General features: G+C 42.7%; 1 protein-coding gene across 4 annotated transcripts in view; it reads left to right on the forward strand.

Annotated features, from left to right (window-relative positions):
* Positions 1 to 18,941, forward strand: part of FHL2 (four and a half LIM domains 2) — a 44,450-nt gene that overhangs the window by 20,134 nt on the left and 5,375 nt on the right. For 2 of the 4 annotated variants that reach the window (XM_058829265.1, XM_058829267.1), the window contains exons 2-3: positions 4,681 to 4,860; positions 17,922 to 18,096. In XM_058829265.1, the coding sequence (XP_058685248.1) occupies positions 4,705 to 4,860; positions 17,922 to 18,096 (331 nt within the window). In that variant the 5' untranslated portion in view covers positions 4,681 to 4,704. The remainder of the gene's footprint in view (positions 1 to 4,680; positions 4,861 to 17,921; positions 18,097 to 18,941) is intronic. The other 2 variants (XM_058829266.1, XM_058829268.1) reach the window with 2 other exon arrangements.

The raw sequence follows: 18,941 nt of genomic DNA on the forward strand, positions 1-18,941 counted from the left end.
ACAAGGTGATAGATAATGAATGTGGTAAGAGCAGCTAAGTTACAGGAAAAAAAAATCACCTTTTGCCAGAAAGGCCAGCATAGTTTGAACTATCAGTTCATGGTTATAAATAAATCTTTTCATTTTAGCCATTGCAGCATTAACATAAATTGTTTCCAAATGCTCTAGACAGGCATGGCTCATGTCACTGGAGTTGCCAGACACAAATCTTCCTTCTCAGGGGAAGAGAAATAAACACATAGAAAATTCTCCATGGGTACTCTCCTTCTGGAAAAACAGTCAGGTGGGAGAAGTGTCTGTACATCTTGAAGGAAGAGTTTTTGTTTCCTGTGCAGGTGGACAACACAACACATCAGCCCAGGGGCACAGGTAGAGAGAGCCCCAGCACTACTGACCTAATTAAGTCAACAGCAAGGCCCCCTTTGGCATCTACAGGGGCTTAATTCTGTGTCTCCAGATGCTGTTACAACAGGAGATCAGAACTTCACTGAATAAACTAAACAACTCCTACATGTTTTAGATAGTTTCCCTTGGCCTCTTTCTTGTGCGTGTGCATCTGCACCTCCCACTGCTCAACACCCCCTAAGAAGATTTGAAGTAAGAGATGGACACAATAGCATTAACTAGGTTTACAGACATAGCTGAAGAAGCAGGCAAAGTCTGCTTTTTCAGTAGTCAATAGTGTCATGGGATGGGGGAACACTGGATAATTTCTTAATGACATGATGAACCCTAATACTTATGCAGTAATATGACAAATTTAGGAATTTCTGCCAGTAAAATGAGACTGAGCTAATGGGGAAAGAAGAGGAAAGAAGCATAGATTTTGAGTCAGTCTACTAACTTTTTTGGTAATTTTTCTGCCAATTCTTACTTCCTGTGAGACACAGTGTGGGTAGTAATAACATTTGGCATAAGATGTAGCTTCTCTGTTGGGCATGCGACAGAAAGCTCTTTTCCTTTTGGAGATGTACTTGTTATGTCTGATGCTGTAGGAGGGAGACTGAATGGCAGAAAAAAATCAGTTTCTCTGTCATGATTATGTTAAGAGCAATCTGAAAAAGCATAAGTATAGAAGGACTAACGTGATAAAATCTAAAGCACTTTTACCACAAAGAGCTATAATAATGATGAGCCTCTGCCCTGCAACACTTTATAGTCAACAAGTATCAAACACAAGAGAAAGAAATAGATCAATGGCAAGGAGGTTGAATTGCAATTTGTGTCCATTCACAGCTGTGCAAGTCTCCTGTTTTGTCTTTTTTCCCTTAAAGTCCAAAACAGTGCATAAAGCCTGCGGTAAGCTAAACATGAGGGGATTTTATATAACAGGAATTAATGGACTGGCAACGTAGAGAACCACGTGTTCCAAGTGACAGGCAATAATGTTGCTCAGGTATTGAAAGATCACGGTGAAATTATTTGTTTGAAATTCCTTCTAGTATTTAGTAGATAGGACCCATTATTACCTCACATTTAAATCTCTCTGGGCAGAAAAAGCCCGGTACAGTATGCTCAAAATACCACATAGTAGATCAGTCCAAGGTCTGAATTTAAACAGCCTGGACATTTTGGGATGCTTCACCCTTACTTCCAGCTTACCAAATGAAACCACATGAACCTGAATTCCTAACTTTAAGAGCTATTGGATCCAAAATTGGTCCCAGATCCGATAAGAGATTCACATAACTAAAGCCAAAATGCAGATCTTTTTCTTTAGGTTTCCCAGATCTCTAGAGTTGTTCCTCAAATCTCATCTAGATCTGCCCCTGCAGTGTCTTCATAGAGCAGAGTTCATCCCTAAATCTGTTCGAGATATAGAAATGAGGACTGCCTCTCTGCTCAGGGTGAGGGGAACAATCCCCTGGGGCAACCTTAGAGCACATTTAACAAAACAAGATCCCTTTCAGGATAGGAGGGCAGTGCCCAGGTATTTTTTGAAATAGTGGCAGCAACAATTAAATAATTGCTGAATTATTTTGAATTGTTATATTATTGCATTATTATATAAATTAATAAATACATATATTACATAATGCTTGCCTCTGCTGCTGTGAAATGCACCCAGAAGACAATACAGCACTCAAGAGGGAAAGTCCTGTAACCAAGAGACAGGAACGTCCACCTCTAAGGGAGCAGTCCTTCTTCCAGTCCCAATGCATTTCTGTATTTTACATTTAGCAGCTTTGGATTAAATGGTATAAACCTGTAGAGGAATCACTCCCTATAGTTTTTGCTTTTGCACATCATGACTGCAGAGAGATTTTTCACTCTTCAGTATCACACATCTACTTTTAAATCAGGGCTAGAAGTTGTTCTGAAGAAGGGTGACAAATGCAAGTTCATAAGTGGTTTCTGCTCATATTTTAACTTAGCAATAATGTATATTAAATGGACAACAAAATTCAATAATTTAGAAAAAAATACCTGATATAGTTGGTAAAAAGTACAGATTTCTGTCCTAAATACAGACTATTTGAACAAAAGCTACCACTCCACTCAGACTTAGTCATGTGTCTACACATATAATTCAGTGTACATTGGTCTGACTCCATTCATTTTGCTGAGATTACTCCAGAAGGAAACTAAGTCCTGACTAGTCCTTTGCCAGGAAAGTCCAAATCTATTATGTAGTTTAGGGGTGCAAACAGGCTCAAAACAGAGAGGATAATCCATGATAATTTTTTAAATGTTCTGGTAAAGACTGCAGGTGTACTTCAAGAGAAGACTAACTTGCTGGAAGAAATTGTTAAGGAAATCTCCCTTTGTAGTGTCCCTGTTCTCTTGCCTTATGCTCCCTTTGCTGTTGGAAATGGGCTGGAGAGGAGCTTTGGGTAGTCATTGCACTGCTCTCTCCAGCACAGCCTCTTACTTTCTGTCTTCTTATCAGTCCTATGATCCTCTCTACTCCTTGAGGACAGAGAGCGCCCTACATACTCCCAGTTCCCCTCTGGGATAAGAAAGATAATTAGTTCCTAGACCATCTTTAAGGCCAAATCAGTTGCACTGCTTGTGCTGGGTTGTCATAAGCACAGATGACCAGCTGCCAGGATTTGTGCTTCCTCCAAGCACATTTTGGGGTTTGCTAATTTGTCTCTCCTTAGTAGTTACTTGGAATTCATAAGTCTTTCCAGCAGTTGAGACATCACTTACCTACTTCACACATGTAAAAGCACTCACCCCTCAGTCTGTGCTACCAAATTCAGTAGTGGATTGACCATTAATTAAAAAAAAAAAAAAAAAAAAGCTTTTGAGTTATCAAAATAAAATTTGTCCATTCAGACAGCCCTAAAACCTTCATCACATTCCAGCTAGACAGAATGAAAGATAATAATGAAAACTCAAAGCCTGGAGGAGAACTCAGGATCTCAGAACACCCTATGGGTGGCTCCCACTGCCAGAGGGAGAGGACAAACTCCAGAAATCAGCAACCTGTGCCAAGAACAGTAAGCAAGTAACATTTTGTTTAAAACTGAGAGTTGAAGTTTGCAACAGGACTGCAGCTGCTGTAAATGTCACTTGTGCATGAAAGACAGAGGTAGCCACTTAAGCTATCAGCACTCAAAACATTTGAGGATTTATAGATCAGATGTGGCTGAAAGAAGAGATGCAGCCTGGCAGGCAGTGAAGACCATGCAGTCCAGGCGGCACATACTTTCTGATTGGGAGATTCCCTTTCCTAAGCAGGCAGCTATGCCCTACTCCAGCTGTAACCTCCAAATAGATTTCAGGTGTAACACATGCTGCAAGCCTCAGGTTAAGAAAGAGGGTGATGACTGTAATGAAACCTAAAATAAATTGTCCCAGGCAATAATAAATATTCATCAAAGGCATTTGTGTCATCTTTGCTTATGTGTGTATGCAGAAAATGATAGAGATATAACAAAACCTGAGGAGCAAACATCAATTGTCCCTAATTCAGACAAGCTCAAACATCTCATACAGTTTCTTCTGCTTACTTTTTCCCTTCCATAATCATTGTTTGACATTTGTCTGAGCCAGGAAACCTGAAAGTCAGCCCCCATTTGTGTTCCAAAATACTACAAATGTTGGATAACTCCTTCAGTTGCACTAGAGGAGAATTAGATAGACAATCACTGACCCAATGCCTCCCGTGCCCATAGTCCCCTACATGAGCAGAGATGGGGGGTTGGTGTCTGCCTGTGGAGGAATGACTGCCAGACAATGACTTACTGAGAATGCAGAAAAAGAAGGTGTATAACTGTGGTGCCTGATAGGATGTGCTTGACCAAAATCTACTAGCAACATAAATTTTCTTTTGCCTCATGCAGGAGATATTGCTTCTGAAGATCAGCTGGATCATCCTCTTAATGGGCTTTACTCCCTCCATCCCCTAGAGAAACACCTTCCTGTTGCAGACCTATAGGTCAAATTCCATTTACAAATCCCAAGACAATTCTTCAGACTCAGGGTTTACTCCTCCCTCTCATCTCTAACACTAGGTCTGGTCAAAGATGGATCACCAGATGGCTAATTTAGATGGGTTTCACTGCAAAATTTATAGCCCAGTTTCTTCCTATTGTGCTCCTTTATTTGACTGAAAGTTGGAGTAAAACTGAGGTACAATGTGATAAACATTGAGAATTGACAAACCTTTCCTGGGGGATCGGGTCAAGCATAGCTCAGTCTGACGTGTGCCTGTTCCTGTTTTTGTGGCAGGACAGCTGGACACCAGGCACCAACATGACTGAACGCTTTGATTGCCACTACTGCAAAGAGTCTCTGTTTGGTAAGAAGTACATCCTGAAGGAGGACAGCCCCTACTGTGTGAAATGTTATGAAAATCTTTATTCCAACACCTGTGAGGAATGCAAAAAACCTATTGGCGCTGACTGCAAGGTATGTCAGATTTGTGTCTTGTTACAGAAATCTTGACAGAGCAGCCTGGATACAGAGCTCTGAGATCTGGAAGGATCCAGCCTAACAGCTACACAGGGGTTTCTTTTGATGGGAGAACATGTTCTCTGGACCTCTGTATCTGTTTTGTATTGTTTCACTCAGCAAACCCTTCTTTACCTGGTATGGTAATAGAAACGCTCTCCTGTAAAGCACTGAGTGATCTATTGCTCTGATGTAAGAAATTCTCTTTAATTCATTGGCAGAGCCTTTCCTCAGGGCCAGATGGGATCTGAAAGGGTGACAGAAGCTGGTTGTGCCTAACTTTTGGGTCAGAGGGAGCTAAGCCACCGCTGGCTTTGCAGTGACCACACTTGTGTGGTCATCAAGAGACACTCAAGCCAAGGTGCTAACTTGGAGGTCACAGAAATCTAGCTAGTGCTGACCCGAGCAATAAATCAAATGGAGTTAGAAAAACTAGAATTTTGATTACAGAATGATAATAGTGGAGTCTAATTAAAGAATGGGATGGTGTCTTAGTTTAGGGCAAATTAGGGAGGAAAACTCTGGATGGGGATTTCCCCAGGGAAATGCCCCTCCCCACCAACCGGTCCGGGAAAGGGAAAAAATTTCTTTGGAGAGAAGTGGAAAAAGCTGTTTATTTAACAGAAAATTGAATAATATTAAATAATAAAACCTCTTGCTGTTCGATGGGATGGCAAATCTAGGAAGAAAAGTCCTTTTCATGTGGTGTGTAGCTCGGCTTGCTCAGGTTCTTATCAGTCCCTCCAGCGCTGGAAAGTGCCGAGGCCCAGGCCCTGGTGGGCCACAGGCGTGGGCTCCCGGGGTTTAGCTGGGTGTTCAGTCCAGAGCAGGCTTGCACAGATCCAAGAAAAAGGAAAAAAAAACCAAAGGTCCGGGGAATTCTTCTGCCTCAGCTAGCTAAAACTAACTAAAAGCCAGGGAGAAGCTCTGTCCCGCTGTCTGTCTGTGCTGCAGACAACACAGTCCAGGAGCGAGATGTGTGGGAGTTATATTTTCTTTAACACAAACGGCGGCTTCTTTTTCCCCCTCTTTTGCTCTCAGAGCCAGTCTTAAAGGTACAGAGCTTAATATATAACATAAACCAGACGATTGGGGATACCAGTATCATAAAGTCACCCCAGGACATTCCACCCCTTATCCCCATATCGTCAACTTATTATCAAAATTAATATATATATATATTTTAACTCTACAACACATACATTATACAGACAAGGGAATTAATTCACGATCTTCACCCAACCATCAGATCTCCCTGAGGTACACATTGTGTTGTTCCATCTTTCCGCATTATCCACCATGTGCAACCCGGTCCCTGAGCAAAAACAACCCCACGAATGGGTTTGTTTGCACTCGAAGTAGAATTGATCCAAACTGTCTTTCCTAACAAACCTCTGAGATGTACCGCTGGGACTTTGTCTCTGTCTACTATATACAGGGCCTCGGACTGGGCTGGGCCTGCTCGGTTGGTGGAACCTCGGGTGTTAACTATCCAGGTGGCCTTTGCTAGATGCTGCTCCCAATTTTTGAAAGATCCCCCACCCAATGCTTTCAAGGTAGTCTTTAACAGTCCATTGTACCTCTCCACTTTCCCTGCAGCAGGTGCATGGTAGGGGATATGGTACACCCACTCAATGCCATGTTCCCTAGCCCAGCTGTTTATAAGGTTATTCTTGAAATGAGTCCCATTGTCTGACTCAATCCTCTCAGGGGTGCCGTGCCTCCAAAGGACCTGCTTCTCAAGTCCCAGGATGGTGTTCCGGGCTGTAGCATGAGGCACAGGGTAGGTTTCCAACCATCCAGTGGTGGCTTCTACCATCGTGAGCACGTAGCGCTTTCCTTGGCGGGTTTGGGGCAGTGTGATGTAGTCAATCTGCCAGGCCTCCCCATACTTGTATCTGGACCACCGCCCACCGTACCAGAGGGGCTTCAACCGCTTGGCTTGCTTGATCGTGGCACACGTCTCACAGTCATGGATAACCTGGGAAATACTGTCCATGGTTAGATCCACCCCTCGGTCTCGTGCCCACTTATAGGTGGCATCTCTACCCTGATGGCCTGAGGCGTCATGGGCCCATCGAGCTAGGAACAACTCTCCCTTGTGTTGCCAATCTAAGTCTATCTTTGACACCTCTATCTTTGCAGCCTGATCCACCTGCTCATTGTTTCGGTGCTCTTCATTAGCCCTACTCTTGGGGACATGGGCATCTACATGACGGACCCTCACAGACAGTTTCTCTACCCTGGTGGCGATGTCTTTCCACTCATCAGCAGCCCAGATTGGCTTTCCTCTGCGTTGCCAGTTGGCTCTTTTCCACCTTTCCAGCCATCCCCACAGAGCATTGGCTACCATCCATGAATCAGTGTAGAGATAGAGTTTTGGCCACTTCTCTCTTTCAGCAATGTCCAGGGCCAGTTGAACAGCTTTGAGTTCAGCAAGTTGGCTTGATCCACCTTCTCCTTCAGTGGCCTCTGCGACCTGTCGTGTGGGGCTCCATACGGCTGCTTTCCACTTCCGGTTCATCCCTATGATGCGACAGGAACCATCAGTGAACAGAGCGTAGCGTGTTTCTTCTGCTGGAAGTTGGTTATATGGTGGAGCTTCTTCAGCCCGTGTCACTTGTTCCTGCTCCTCTTCATCAGTGAGATCAAAGTTTTCACCTTCAGGCCAGTTTGTAATTATCTCCAAAATCCCAGGGCGATTTGGGTTTCCAATACGGGCGCGCTGCGTGATGAGGGCGATCCACTTGCTCCATGTAGCGTCGGTGGCGTGGTGGGTAGAGGGAACCTTTCCTTTAAACATCCACCCCAGCACTGGCAGTCGGGGTGCCAGGAGGAGTTGTGCTTCTGTGCCAATCGCTTCTGAGGCAGCTTGAACTCCTTCATAGGCAGCTAAGATTTCCTTCTCTGTGGGAGTGTAGTTGGCTTCGGACCCTCTGTAGCTTCGGCTCCAGAATCCCAGTGGTCGGCCTCGAGTCTCCCCAGGCACTTTCTGCCACAGGCTCCAGGACAGACCATGGCTCCCGGCTGCAGAGTAGAGCACGTTCTTCACATCTGGTCCTGTCCTGACTGGGCCAAGGGCTACTGCATGAGCGATCTCCTGCTTAATCTGAGCAAAGGCTTGTTGTTGTTCAGGGCCCCACTGGAAAGTGTTCTTTTTGCGGGTGACCAGGTAAAGAGGGCTCACAATCTGACTGTACTCAGGAATGTGCATCCTCCAAAAACCTATGGCACCTAGGAAAGCTTGTGTTTCCTTCTTGTTGGCTGGTGGAGACATTGCTGTGATCTTGTTGATGACATCAGTAGGGATCTGACGCCGTCCATCTTGCCACTTTACCCCCAGAAACTGAATCTCACGAGCTGGTCCCTTAACTTTGCTCTTCTTGATGGCAAAACCGGCTTTCAGGAGAACTTGGATGATTTTCTCTCCTTTCTTAAAGACCTCTTCAGCCGTCTTTCCCCAAACAATGATGTCATCAATGTACTGCAGATGTTCCGGAGCCTCACTCTTTTCCAGGGCAGCCTGGATCAGTCCATGGCAGATGGTGGGGCTGTGCTTCCACCCCTGGGGCAGTCGGTTCCAGGTGTACTGCACTCCCCTCCACGTGAAAGCAAACTGAGGCCTACATTCTGCTGCCAGGGGAATGGAGAAAAATGCATTGGCAATGTCAATAGTGGCATACCACTTTGCTGCTTTGGACTCCAGCTCGTACTGGAGCTCTAGCATGTCCGGCACGGCAGCGCTCAGCGGTGGAGTTACTTCATTCAATGCACGATAGTCCACAGTCAGTCTCCATTCTCCTTCAGATTTACGCACAGGCCAGATGGGGCTGTTGAAGGGTGAGTGGGTTTTGCTGACCACCCCTTGGCTCTCCAGCTCTCGGATCATCTTGTGGATGGGGATCACAGCATCTCGAGTTGTTCTATACTGTCGGCGGTGCACTGTCGAGGTGGCAATTGGTACTCGCTGTTCTTCCACTTTCAGGAGTCCTACTGCAGATGGGTTCTCTGACAGTCCAGGCAAGGTGTTCAGTTGCTGGACACCCTCTGTCTCTACAGCTGCTATCCCAAATGCCCACCTAAGCCCCTTTGGGTCCTTAAAATACCCACTTCGGAGGTAGTCTATGCCCAAAATGCACGGGGCCTCTGGGCCAGTCACAATGGGGTGTTTCTTCCACTCATTTCCAGTCAGGCTCACATCAGCTTCCACTAAAGTAAAGTCCTGTGATCCCCCTGTCACACCAGCAATAGAAACAGATTCTGCCCCTACATATTTTGATGGGATTAGGGTGCACTGGGCACCAGTGTCAACCAAGGCCTCATATTTTCGTGGTTCAGATGTGCCAGGCCAACGAATCCACACAGTCCAAAAGACACGGTTTTCCCTAGCCTCTACCTGGCTAGAGGCAGGGCCCCTCTAAGCCTGGTTATCCTTCTTTCCTTGGGTATATGTCTTGGAGGTTCCTTCAAGAGAATCAGACATGTCATCATCATACTTGTCAGTTTGACTACAGGCTACTGGAGCGGCTTTCTTTTTGGTGGAGTATCCCCCCTGAGTCTTGCTGTCTTCTAATTCACGCACTCGTTGTGCCAGAGCACCAGTAGATTTTCCATCCCATCTTTTCATGTTTTCTCCACAGTCACGTAGGAAAAACCACAGCTCAGCTCGTAGCTTTTTCTCTCTATCTGGGGAATTTCTGCGTTGGGTCCCGGGGCTCTTGGACTGTACTGCCGAGACTGGAAGAAGATCTTCCTTGAGTTTCTTGAAATTCTCTTCCATTTTGTCTTGGAGGTTTCGCATATCTGTTCTCACAGCTGCAATTGTTGCCTGCATGGGGCCATGCACGGTATCTGCATATGTTCGAAGTTTCTTCGCCATATCCAGCACAGTCTCCTCTCGGTCATCCCGCTTCATTGTTGCTAAAGCAGAAGCGTATTCTTGTGGCCCAAGTCGAACAAGTTTTCGCCACATCACAGATGTACATGGCACCAAATCTGGATTTCTAGTACCTAAGTCACCCACGAAGACAATCTCTACTATTGCCATTTCTCTCAAGCGCTGAATCCCTTGTTCTATGGTTTTCCAACGAGTTTGCTGTATATAGAGATCGTCTGCACACAGATATCTTTGTGCCACACTTCTTAGGACCCGTTCCCAGAGACTGTAAGGGTCAGCCCCCCTCATCACTTCTTGATCGATAACCGGATCATGTGACAGGGATCCCAGATGCCTCGCTTCAGTGCCATCCAGAACTGTAGCCTCACCTGCAGCATCCCACAGACGGACTAACCAACTAATTATAGATTCATCAGGTCGTCGAGTGTAATCTTTTCTCAGGCCACGAAGGTCCTTCAGGGAGAAAGGTTCACCAGCGCCTTCTGATTTCTGATCAGTTGCTGGTCTTGAGGGTCCTTCCCCCTCATCGCCATTATCATCATCTACTGGCCGATCGGTTTTGGTTTTGAATTTCATACCTCTCGTGGTAGGAGCAACAGACACTGGCTTAGGTTCACTGTCTGGTGTGGCCACTGGCTTAGGCTCACTGTCTGGTTTGGCTGCTGGCTTAGGCTCACTGTCTGGTTTGGCTGCTGGCTTAGGCTCACTGTCTGGTTTGGCTGCTGACTTGGCTGCAGCCTGAGTGACTGGGGTAGCTGCTGATTTATCTGCCTGCCCTACAGTATCTAGCAGCGTGCGATAAGCATACACTAGGGCCCAGCTTATTGCAATGAAATTTTTCTTCTTAGAATCATCACAGCAATTCTCTTCCAGATATTTCCCTACTTCATCTGGGTTCTGAATTTGTTCACGTGAAAATTCCCAGGCTGGGGAATCGGAAAATTCCTCCAGAGTTCGGCCAATTCTTTCCCATTCTCTACTCCACTCAGGATTTTTCACACCTGAGCCTACTTCTGGGACAGGGGTTTCATTGGCTCCTCTGGATATCTCAGCCCTCACTCTAGAGAAGTTACAGGCCGTATAGAGGAAGCTTAACAGCTGAACTACCAGGAAAGTAGTATCCTTAACACTCAGGGGAAACTGGATATTCTCAAAGAGGGACATAACAGATTCAAAGGAGAAAAAGGAAAGAAAAGGCTGAAAAGCCTCATCCCCTGCTCTTCCTCTAACAAACTGGGTACAATTACCAATAAACTCCCAAAATGTGCTACTGGGACTGGGAGGCAGGGTCGGGCGAAGAAACCATAAGCCAAACATACCTGACAGAAACTTCAGTAGTTCTATAAACTTCCTACAAATAATTATCACCAAGCCCAGCACAATAACCATTCTAATCCATGCCCCTCTATTGTGAAAGAGGGAAAAGACAAGTATTAAAACCTCAAAAAATTCTAGGGACCAGATCGACATGAAGGCTTCCACCCCGAGAGATATTATGTATCCAAACAACATGGCTACTGACTGCTTTATCTTAACACAGAATAAATACAACCAAAAATACAACCAACAATCAGTACAGGTTTTTCCACTTTCTCTCGCCCCGCACTGGGCGCCAAAAGCTGTATATGTCTTAGTTTAGGGCAAATTAGGGAGGAAAACTCTGGATGGGGATTTCCCCAGGGAAATGCCCCTCCCCACCAACCGGTCCGGGAAAGGGAAAAAATTTCTTTGGAGAGAAGTGGAAAAAGCTGTTTATTTAACAGAAAATTGAATAATATTAAATAATAAAACCTCTTGCTGTTCGATGGGATGGCAAATCTAGGAAGAAAAGTCCTTTTCATGTGGTGTGTAGCTCGGCTTGCTCAGGTTCTTATCAGTCCCTCCAGCGCTGGAAAGTGCCGAGGCCCAGGCCCCGGTGGGCCACAGGCGTGGGCTCCCGGGGTTTAGCTGGGTGTTCAGTCCAGAGCAGGCTTGCACAGATCCAAGAAAAAGGAAAAAAAAACCAAAGGTCCGGGGAATTCTTCTGCCTCAGCTAGCTAAAACTAACTAAAAGCCAGGGAGAAGCTCTGTCCCGCTGTCTGTCTGTGCTGCAGACAACACAGTCCAGGAGCGAGATGTGTGGGAGTTATATTTTCTTTAACACAAACGGCGGCTTCTTTTTCCCCCTCTTTTGCTCTCAGAGCCAGTCTTAAAGGTACAGAGCTTAATATATAACATAAACCAGACGATTGGGGATACCAGTATCATAAAGTCACCCCAGGACAGATGGACAGAACAGAGGCCTTGCTTGCTTGAGTTATGCACTGCTACAACACATAGAAGCACCTGCCTGGTACAGATTAGGTGTGATGACCTGTGTTTCTTTTAAATTAATTAAAACCACTGGAGCTCATGCCAGTTTCAGCCTGCCTGAATGGGGGCAGAGGAGCCATCCAGTGAAGTGTTTGTTATACAGCTACCAACAGATTTCATCCTCTTGCATAAAATTGACCTGTTCAAAGCTGGGCAAGATTTTCACTGACAGAGTAAGGTTGCAGTAGAACTGCAATTTGCATTGCATGGTCACAAGATTCTTCACTGACCCAAGGATATCTGATTTTTGATTTTCCACTGCTGATCTGTACCTCTAGGAAGACAAACTAATTCCCATTAGTGATACTATCACTCAATAATTACTTCAGAGGTATAAAAATATATGCTTACTCAGATTGGAAAAAATAAATGTCTCATACCTTCCAAAATGATCTACAGTACCCTATTAGCAAATCAGTAGGAAAGTCCCTTTCAGAAGCCTTAGAAAGGTAAATATGTTTCACAACCAAGACAGGGAACTGGCAATAATCTGTAAGAAGGTATAAAATTACCAGCTTTCCTACAGCTCATAAATATTCAGGTTAGAGATGAGATACAGCTGGCCTGGCCTGACCTGAAAAAGCAAAATATTCCTGCCTCATTCCAGAATTTGCTTTTGTTTTAAGGTCTCTTTCTAATCCCCTGAGAAGATATTTCCATGTGCTGATAGTCAAGAATTTAAAAACTTGGACCAGCTTCAACAAATCTTGGTCAAAGTATTCAGGAATTAATCGGGCTGAACTTTTCAACCCAGTTTTATGTATTTAGGGAGTGTGGGTGTTATCCGATATACTGCTTTGCTTTGCTTTCAAGTGAAACACACTCTAATATCAGATAGGAAAAAAACAGAAAAAGCCCCAACTCTCTGCAATCTAAGAATATTTTATCTATGTAAAGAACCAAAACTATATGTGGAAAACACAACTTAGAGATAGTAAATAAAGATTTCTTAAAGAGCTATAAATTGTGCCAAAAGCAAACATGTCATTTTTTGTTTCTGTGCTGTTTGTGCCTGTCCATGCTTCATGCTGTAGCTTTGGAAGCTGTTGAACAATTTGAAGCAAATTCTGACAGATGGATAAAAGTTGAAAGTTAAATTCCTGCAAGTTTACTGGAAAAATCCCATGTTTGAGTAGAAAAAGAGATCCTATGAATGTTCTCATTGAGAAGAAAACTAGAGCACTTTTTCAATGACTGTAACAGACACTATAGAACACATTTGAGAGAGCCCTTACAAGTGCCTCAGCCACAAGATAAGTTTCAGATGAAGTGTGTGCACTGTATGACTGAGAATAATTCACCCATGAAACAGTCACCAAAAAAACAGGCTTCTCCTCATCAAACTGTATGAATACATAGGTATATAAATACATAAGAAATACATGCACACACACATATATGTATGCATTTTTACATAAATCTTTTTACACATTGCATTTACTTTTTCGCCTGAACAAAGAAAAGAAATTGTACTATGTTTGGGAATGAAACCAATGTGTTTACTGCACGTACAAAGCGGACTCAAATGTATTTGTTTGCTCATCATAACCTAAAAATGTAAAATTTGGAATAAAAAACCTAATGGAGTGACAGTGTCATGAGAAAAGGCCACATCCAGGCCTTTGCATCTGGCAGTGGCATCCACACTTACATCCACATTACAACCTGGAAAATCCCTTCTTGGCCACCATTATCTACACAGAGAAAAGCTGCACTGAGAACCTGACGCTCGTAATTTCCTTCTTTCCCACTCTCCCAATTACAGTCAAACCTCCTGTGGCTGACAGGGTGACAGCAAAGTGAAACCACAGGTGCTGAGGACACCTGTAACACTCGAATTCTGACAGCACTGGATTCTGAGAGGGTGACATTGATGCTGGAGTTTCACATTGTGTTTTAGCTATAGCACAGAGAGCCTGCAAGATAGCAATGCTGTAGAGAAACTTACCTTGAATTCAAGTCAGGGGAGAATTTTCTTCACTATCTTTCTAGTTTTTAACGTAGTTTATGGGTAACTGTGAACATAACTGAGTAATAATTAATTTGTTCTTTATTTTAAAAGAACAAGACTTTCCCCACCAAAAAAAATCCCTGAATGACACCTTGGGCATAGACCATTTCATTAACTGTCTATAGTTCATGCTTACAAAACTTTCACAGACAAAAGCTTCGTATACTGAGTGGTAGGAGACACCAGCAGGCAGTATGAAAACACAATGCCATTTCTCTCACACGTATTACACATTATCCATGTACCAACAAGATATGGGAGAAATTTTCCGTTTCTAGAAAAAATTGGCATTTTATTGGCTAAGTCCCTGGTGAATGCTCACCATACCTACAGTTTCATACTTATTTCTGGAAATCCTTACATCTTGTACCCATTTGTTTAACCACTGAAGGGTTACTTTTAATCCTGTGTTTAATGCAGTCCACAAGTTTGCCTTGGCAGGCAGAAGGCAGTGAAAACTGTCTCTGTGAAATGTGAAAATTAAATTATGAGTGGATTGTGAGATACAGCTACTGTGTCAGCACGCAGGCCAAAAATGGCTCAAAAGGGTCATTCTAACACATTAACTAAACAAAAAAAAAACCAAACAAGCAAAAAACCCAACTCCAGTAATGAGGATCAGGAAAGGAAAAATATAATTATTTTTCTCATTTTTAATATTTCAACCCTGCCCCAACATGCAACACTTTTTCGGCTCATGACTGAATCTCAGGCTAGTTGTTGTAAAGTGAAATGGTAAAAGAAGTGGATACCTTAATATCTTCTCATACATGTAAGGGGCTGAGTACAGCAAAATATCACTTGTTTTTATCTTTTCTCAACATACTTTTATAGGTATGTGCCAGCCTAACATACTTAAGTGTTTTGCTACAGGGTATGTGCAGCTAAAATCTGCACGACATCTAGTTGGAGTAGCCCATTTCCTACATTCAACCTTCTGAAAAGACCATCGTGGCAGGCAAAAAAGCCATGAACAACATATACAGTTACTGTGCTACTAATAAGCTCTCTAATCTCCTACTTCCTACTGGGTGCCTGTTGAAACCCCGTTGAAGAGAAATGGTAGTGCATAATGGCTTCAGTTTGCTTAGACTTCAAAAGCCTGAGGAGAAGACAATATAAATGCAGGGTATGAGGAGCCCACGTTTAACCCAGGTAACTGGTAACCCCAGTCTAAGGGGTCTTCTGGGTTTTTTAAAAGACACACGCTTTTTCACATGCAGTCCTGCCCTAGAAGCCAAATAAACCATGCTGGAACAAAACAATACAGAGTTATGGAGAAGCTGTAAAACTTGTTCTTGCCAATGTTAAGAGTTATCTTGTTGAAGTTTCCTTTGTGGGTGTCATAATGAAAATAAGTGAAAATACAACAGGAATTAGTTGCATATCACTTGTACCTTCTGCTGGGATGGATTTATTTGGGTCACAATCAGCTAGCATAAACTAGAACTCACATGCCTAGACTAAACCTGATGTTCTTTCAGCTTAACAGAGGAGCAGCCTGACATTAAGAAAGCTTTAACTCAGTTTTTGCACATGCTTTTCCAGTGTAAAATTTGCTCCAGGTCAATATACCTGCAGCTTATGGACAAGTGAAAGTCTCCAGTAATACTTACAACATGCTGAAATAGACCAAACCTCCTTTTCAGTGACCTAAGAAGACTCATGAGGCGTAAATGGTTTTGTCAGTACCTTGAACTTCCTTGCTTTCCGATGTGACAGATTCAGAGAGAGAAAGCAATATCCATTTCATCAGTCTAATATTCTACTGTCAAAGCCAAAAATCTTGGATTCTCTCTACATTCAATGACAATAGTTATAGTAATCCAGAGTAGCTAAAGATTATTCAATCCACTTTTTATGTTGGGTACTTTTTGTTGTAGCTTTGCTTCATGACTTCGTCATGACTGCTGTTGTCACCTTCCCAGCTAATGCCTATAAAATCTTGCCATCATCACTGATTCAGGGATCAAATCTTTCATCATTGACACCTAATCTTTGTCTTCATTACTCCTCTTCTAAAAGACATGCACTTTCTTCAGGGTATAATTTCATTGATAAAATAAGCATACATCAGCACATATATTTTGAATATTAGAAAATAGCTTGCTGAAAATTGCAAAACCAGGAAGTGACAGCTAGTGAGGAAAAATAATCAAATACATCATGTTACAAGAGGAAGAAAATCAAATCTCTTGTTCTACTTCCTAAAAGGCAAATTTCAGTTCTTTTGAAAGCAGTGTATATTGTGTTTTTTTCTGTTGAAAGATAATATGAGACCAGATTTAGGCTATTTGACCTCACCTAAAAAGAGGTCTTCCTAAAGAGAAGAAAAAAACCATAAGTAACTTTCAAAGAAGATTGGTTTGAATTTGAAATCTCAGAGATGAAAGACACATTGGGTATCAATTGTTACTCACAATGATTCAAAAAATTTAGGTGAGTACCTAAATGGTGAGTACAGATGTCCAAACAGAAATGCTTAATTGCATGGTCAAATTCTGACAGAATTTGAAAGAAGTTTAACAAGTTACCACATATCAGCTGAGCTGAATGAAACTGTTTCAGTGTTTCCTGCTAGCTGTTTATGAGAACAAGGCTCCCAAAGACACAATATTGGTTTAGGTTAAGCTAAATCTGTGGTATCTTTTGTTTGTTCCTGGCTAAGATTGCACACTTGAAGTTACCTGTGACTGCTCTGACTGACATAGTACAGTTTATGCCAGATCAGGTACGAACCCTTTGTGATGCTTCACACAAGTGAAAAATTGGAATTCATTATTCTACCACTCACTCTTTTCCTTCAGTTAACCCAATTAGTTTAGTGCCTGCAATAAATACACAGTAGATCTTGAGCTAGAACCTGAGAACTTATTTTGGCTGAATTTTTATGCTCCCTATTCATGACAATTGTAGCCTGTCACACTCCCAACCTAAACCAGAGCCTCTGTATTTTGGGGTAGACACTGTTTCTTGTAATCATCCAAGCTCTATTTTGTTTGAAGTCCAACGACATAGTTCAAGTGTTACATGAACAGGCCACCTTAATTTAAATGCTAAAAAGCACAATCCACCCTTTTAGGTTCCAATTTTGAGAAGGACTGTTTCTTTTAAATAATAAAAAGAACCACTGTGAGGAGTATTTTAAATACTAACACACCCACGCTAATCCCTTGGCCAGAACTCTGGATCACTGGATGCAAGTACAATGTGACCTTGTACCTTTCGGTACAATCCACATCTGAAATATAGGTAAACCAAAACACAAGAGTCAGTAAAAATTTATTGTAGTGAAAAAAACCCAAAGAGATCAGACTCATTCCACCCTTGGTGTAAATCTGTCAAAAAAATACCAGAATGCAATTGGGAAAAAATATTTCTATTCAAGAGTAAATATGAAATGAACTAGAAATCAGCAATAGTTAAGGCAAATAGGGGAAGTCTATCATTCCTATCCTAACAAGTTTTAATCCAACTCAAAAGCAGGGCTTTATTCTCAAAGGAAATATCTAAGTGAAATTAGCTGTTCCTCTGTCACATACAAAAAGGGTTACCTTGAACTGAAAAAGGGTTGACAGTTGTCATGAGCTGCTCTTGGTTATCACAGCAAAATAAGTTCACCTTCACCAGAACATTTTGTTTTCTTCAAATTAGCCCCAGTCCTGGCTGGAGTTCAGATTTGGATGTGTTTGCATGCTCTGAGCTTCCAGTTGTGCAAACTATTCATTCCACTTACTCTGTGGTTTTGGATTTCCACAGGATCTGTCTTACAAGGACCGCCACTGGCATGAAACCTGTTTCCAGTGCTTCCAGTGCAAGAATTCATTGGTGGACAAACCTTTTGCTGCAAAAGAGGAACATCTACTTTGCACTGACTGCTACTCCAATGAATACTCCTCCAAATGTAATGAGTGCAAGAAGACTATTATGCCAGGTTAGGATGCTCATTTCTTTGGACTAAATATCAACCCCAAACTCAGCAACATTTGTGAGAAATGTTTCTCCTTGACTATTTCTACTAAGTCATGCTGAACTGTGTAAAAAACTGGTGAGGGTGCATTCTAGGCCACTTCCATGACCAGAACATGTCATGTTCATAATGGCTCATGGAAGAACTTTCATTCAAATGAAACTTTTTTTGTCTAATTACTCTAAATTTAGTTTCTCTCAAACAGATGAAATATTGGTCAAAGTGCCTCTGAGGTCTTTCTTGAGAACAAAGATAAGAAACAGGAAAAGAGCTATTTTCTTTCTCAACATGAAACATGAGGTTACAGTAATAGATTGATAAAACCTGGTCTTCTCACATCAATACTATAGTATTCTGTGATGATTTGAGGGCTTTAAAGTTGAAGTGCTATCACTGCAGAAATAAAATGTTAAATGGCAGTTTGAAGAATCCTCGTACACACTCCGGAATGATTAGTAGTTACTTTGTCAGCTCGTTCTGACATTGGTCGTCTTAGATAAAAGGGGAAAACCACAATATTTTGCTCCTGGGGTGTAAAAATGAAGGCTTGATGATGAAATAAGACAACAATATTTAAAATCAGATGAACCTATCTAGCTATGACTGGGTTTAGGCATCTCCTATAATTCCATATGCACCCATTTTGCTGACACAGCAATAAAAACTGACATGCTTGGGAATAGCCAGTGCTAGTTTTAAAGCTGGAACTACATGACACAAAAAGTCCACTCACATCTCAGAAAGCCAGTTGTATCCTGGACTGCATCCAAAGCAGTGTGGGCAGCAGGTCAAAGGAGGTGGTTCTGCCC

The sequence above is a fragment of the Poecile atricapillus genome, chromosome 1, assembly GCF_030490865.1.
Source record: "Poecile atricapillus isolate bPoeAtr1 chromosome 1, bPoeAtr1.hap1, whole genome shotgun sequence".
In the NCBI taxonomy this organism is placed as follows: domain Eukaryota; kingdom Metazoa; phylum Chordata; class Aves; order Passeriformes; family Paridae; genus Poecile; species Poecile atricapillus.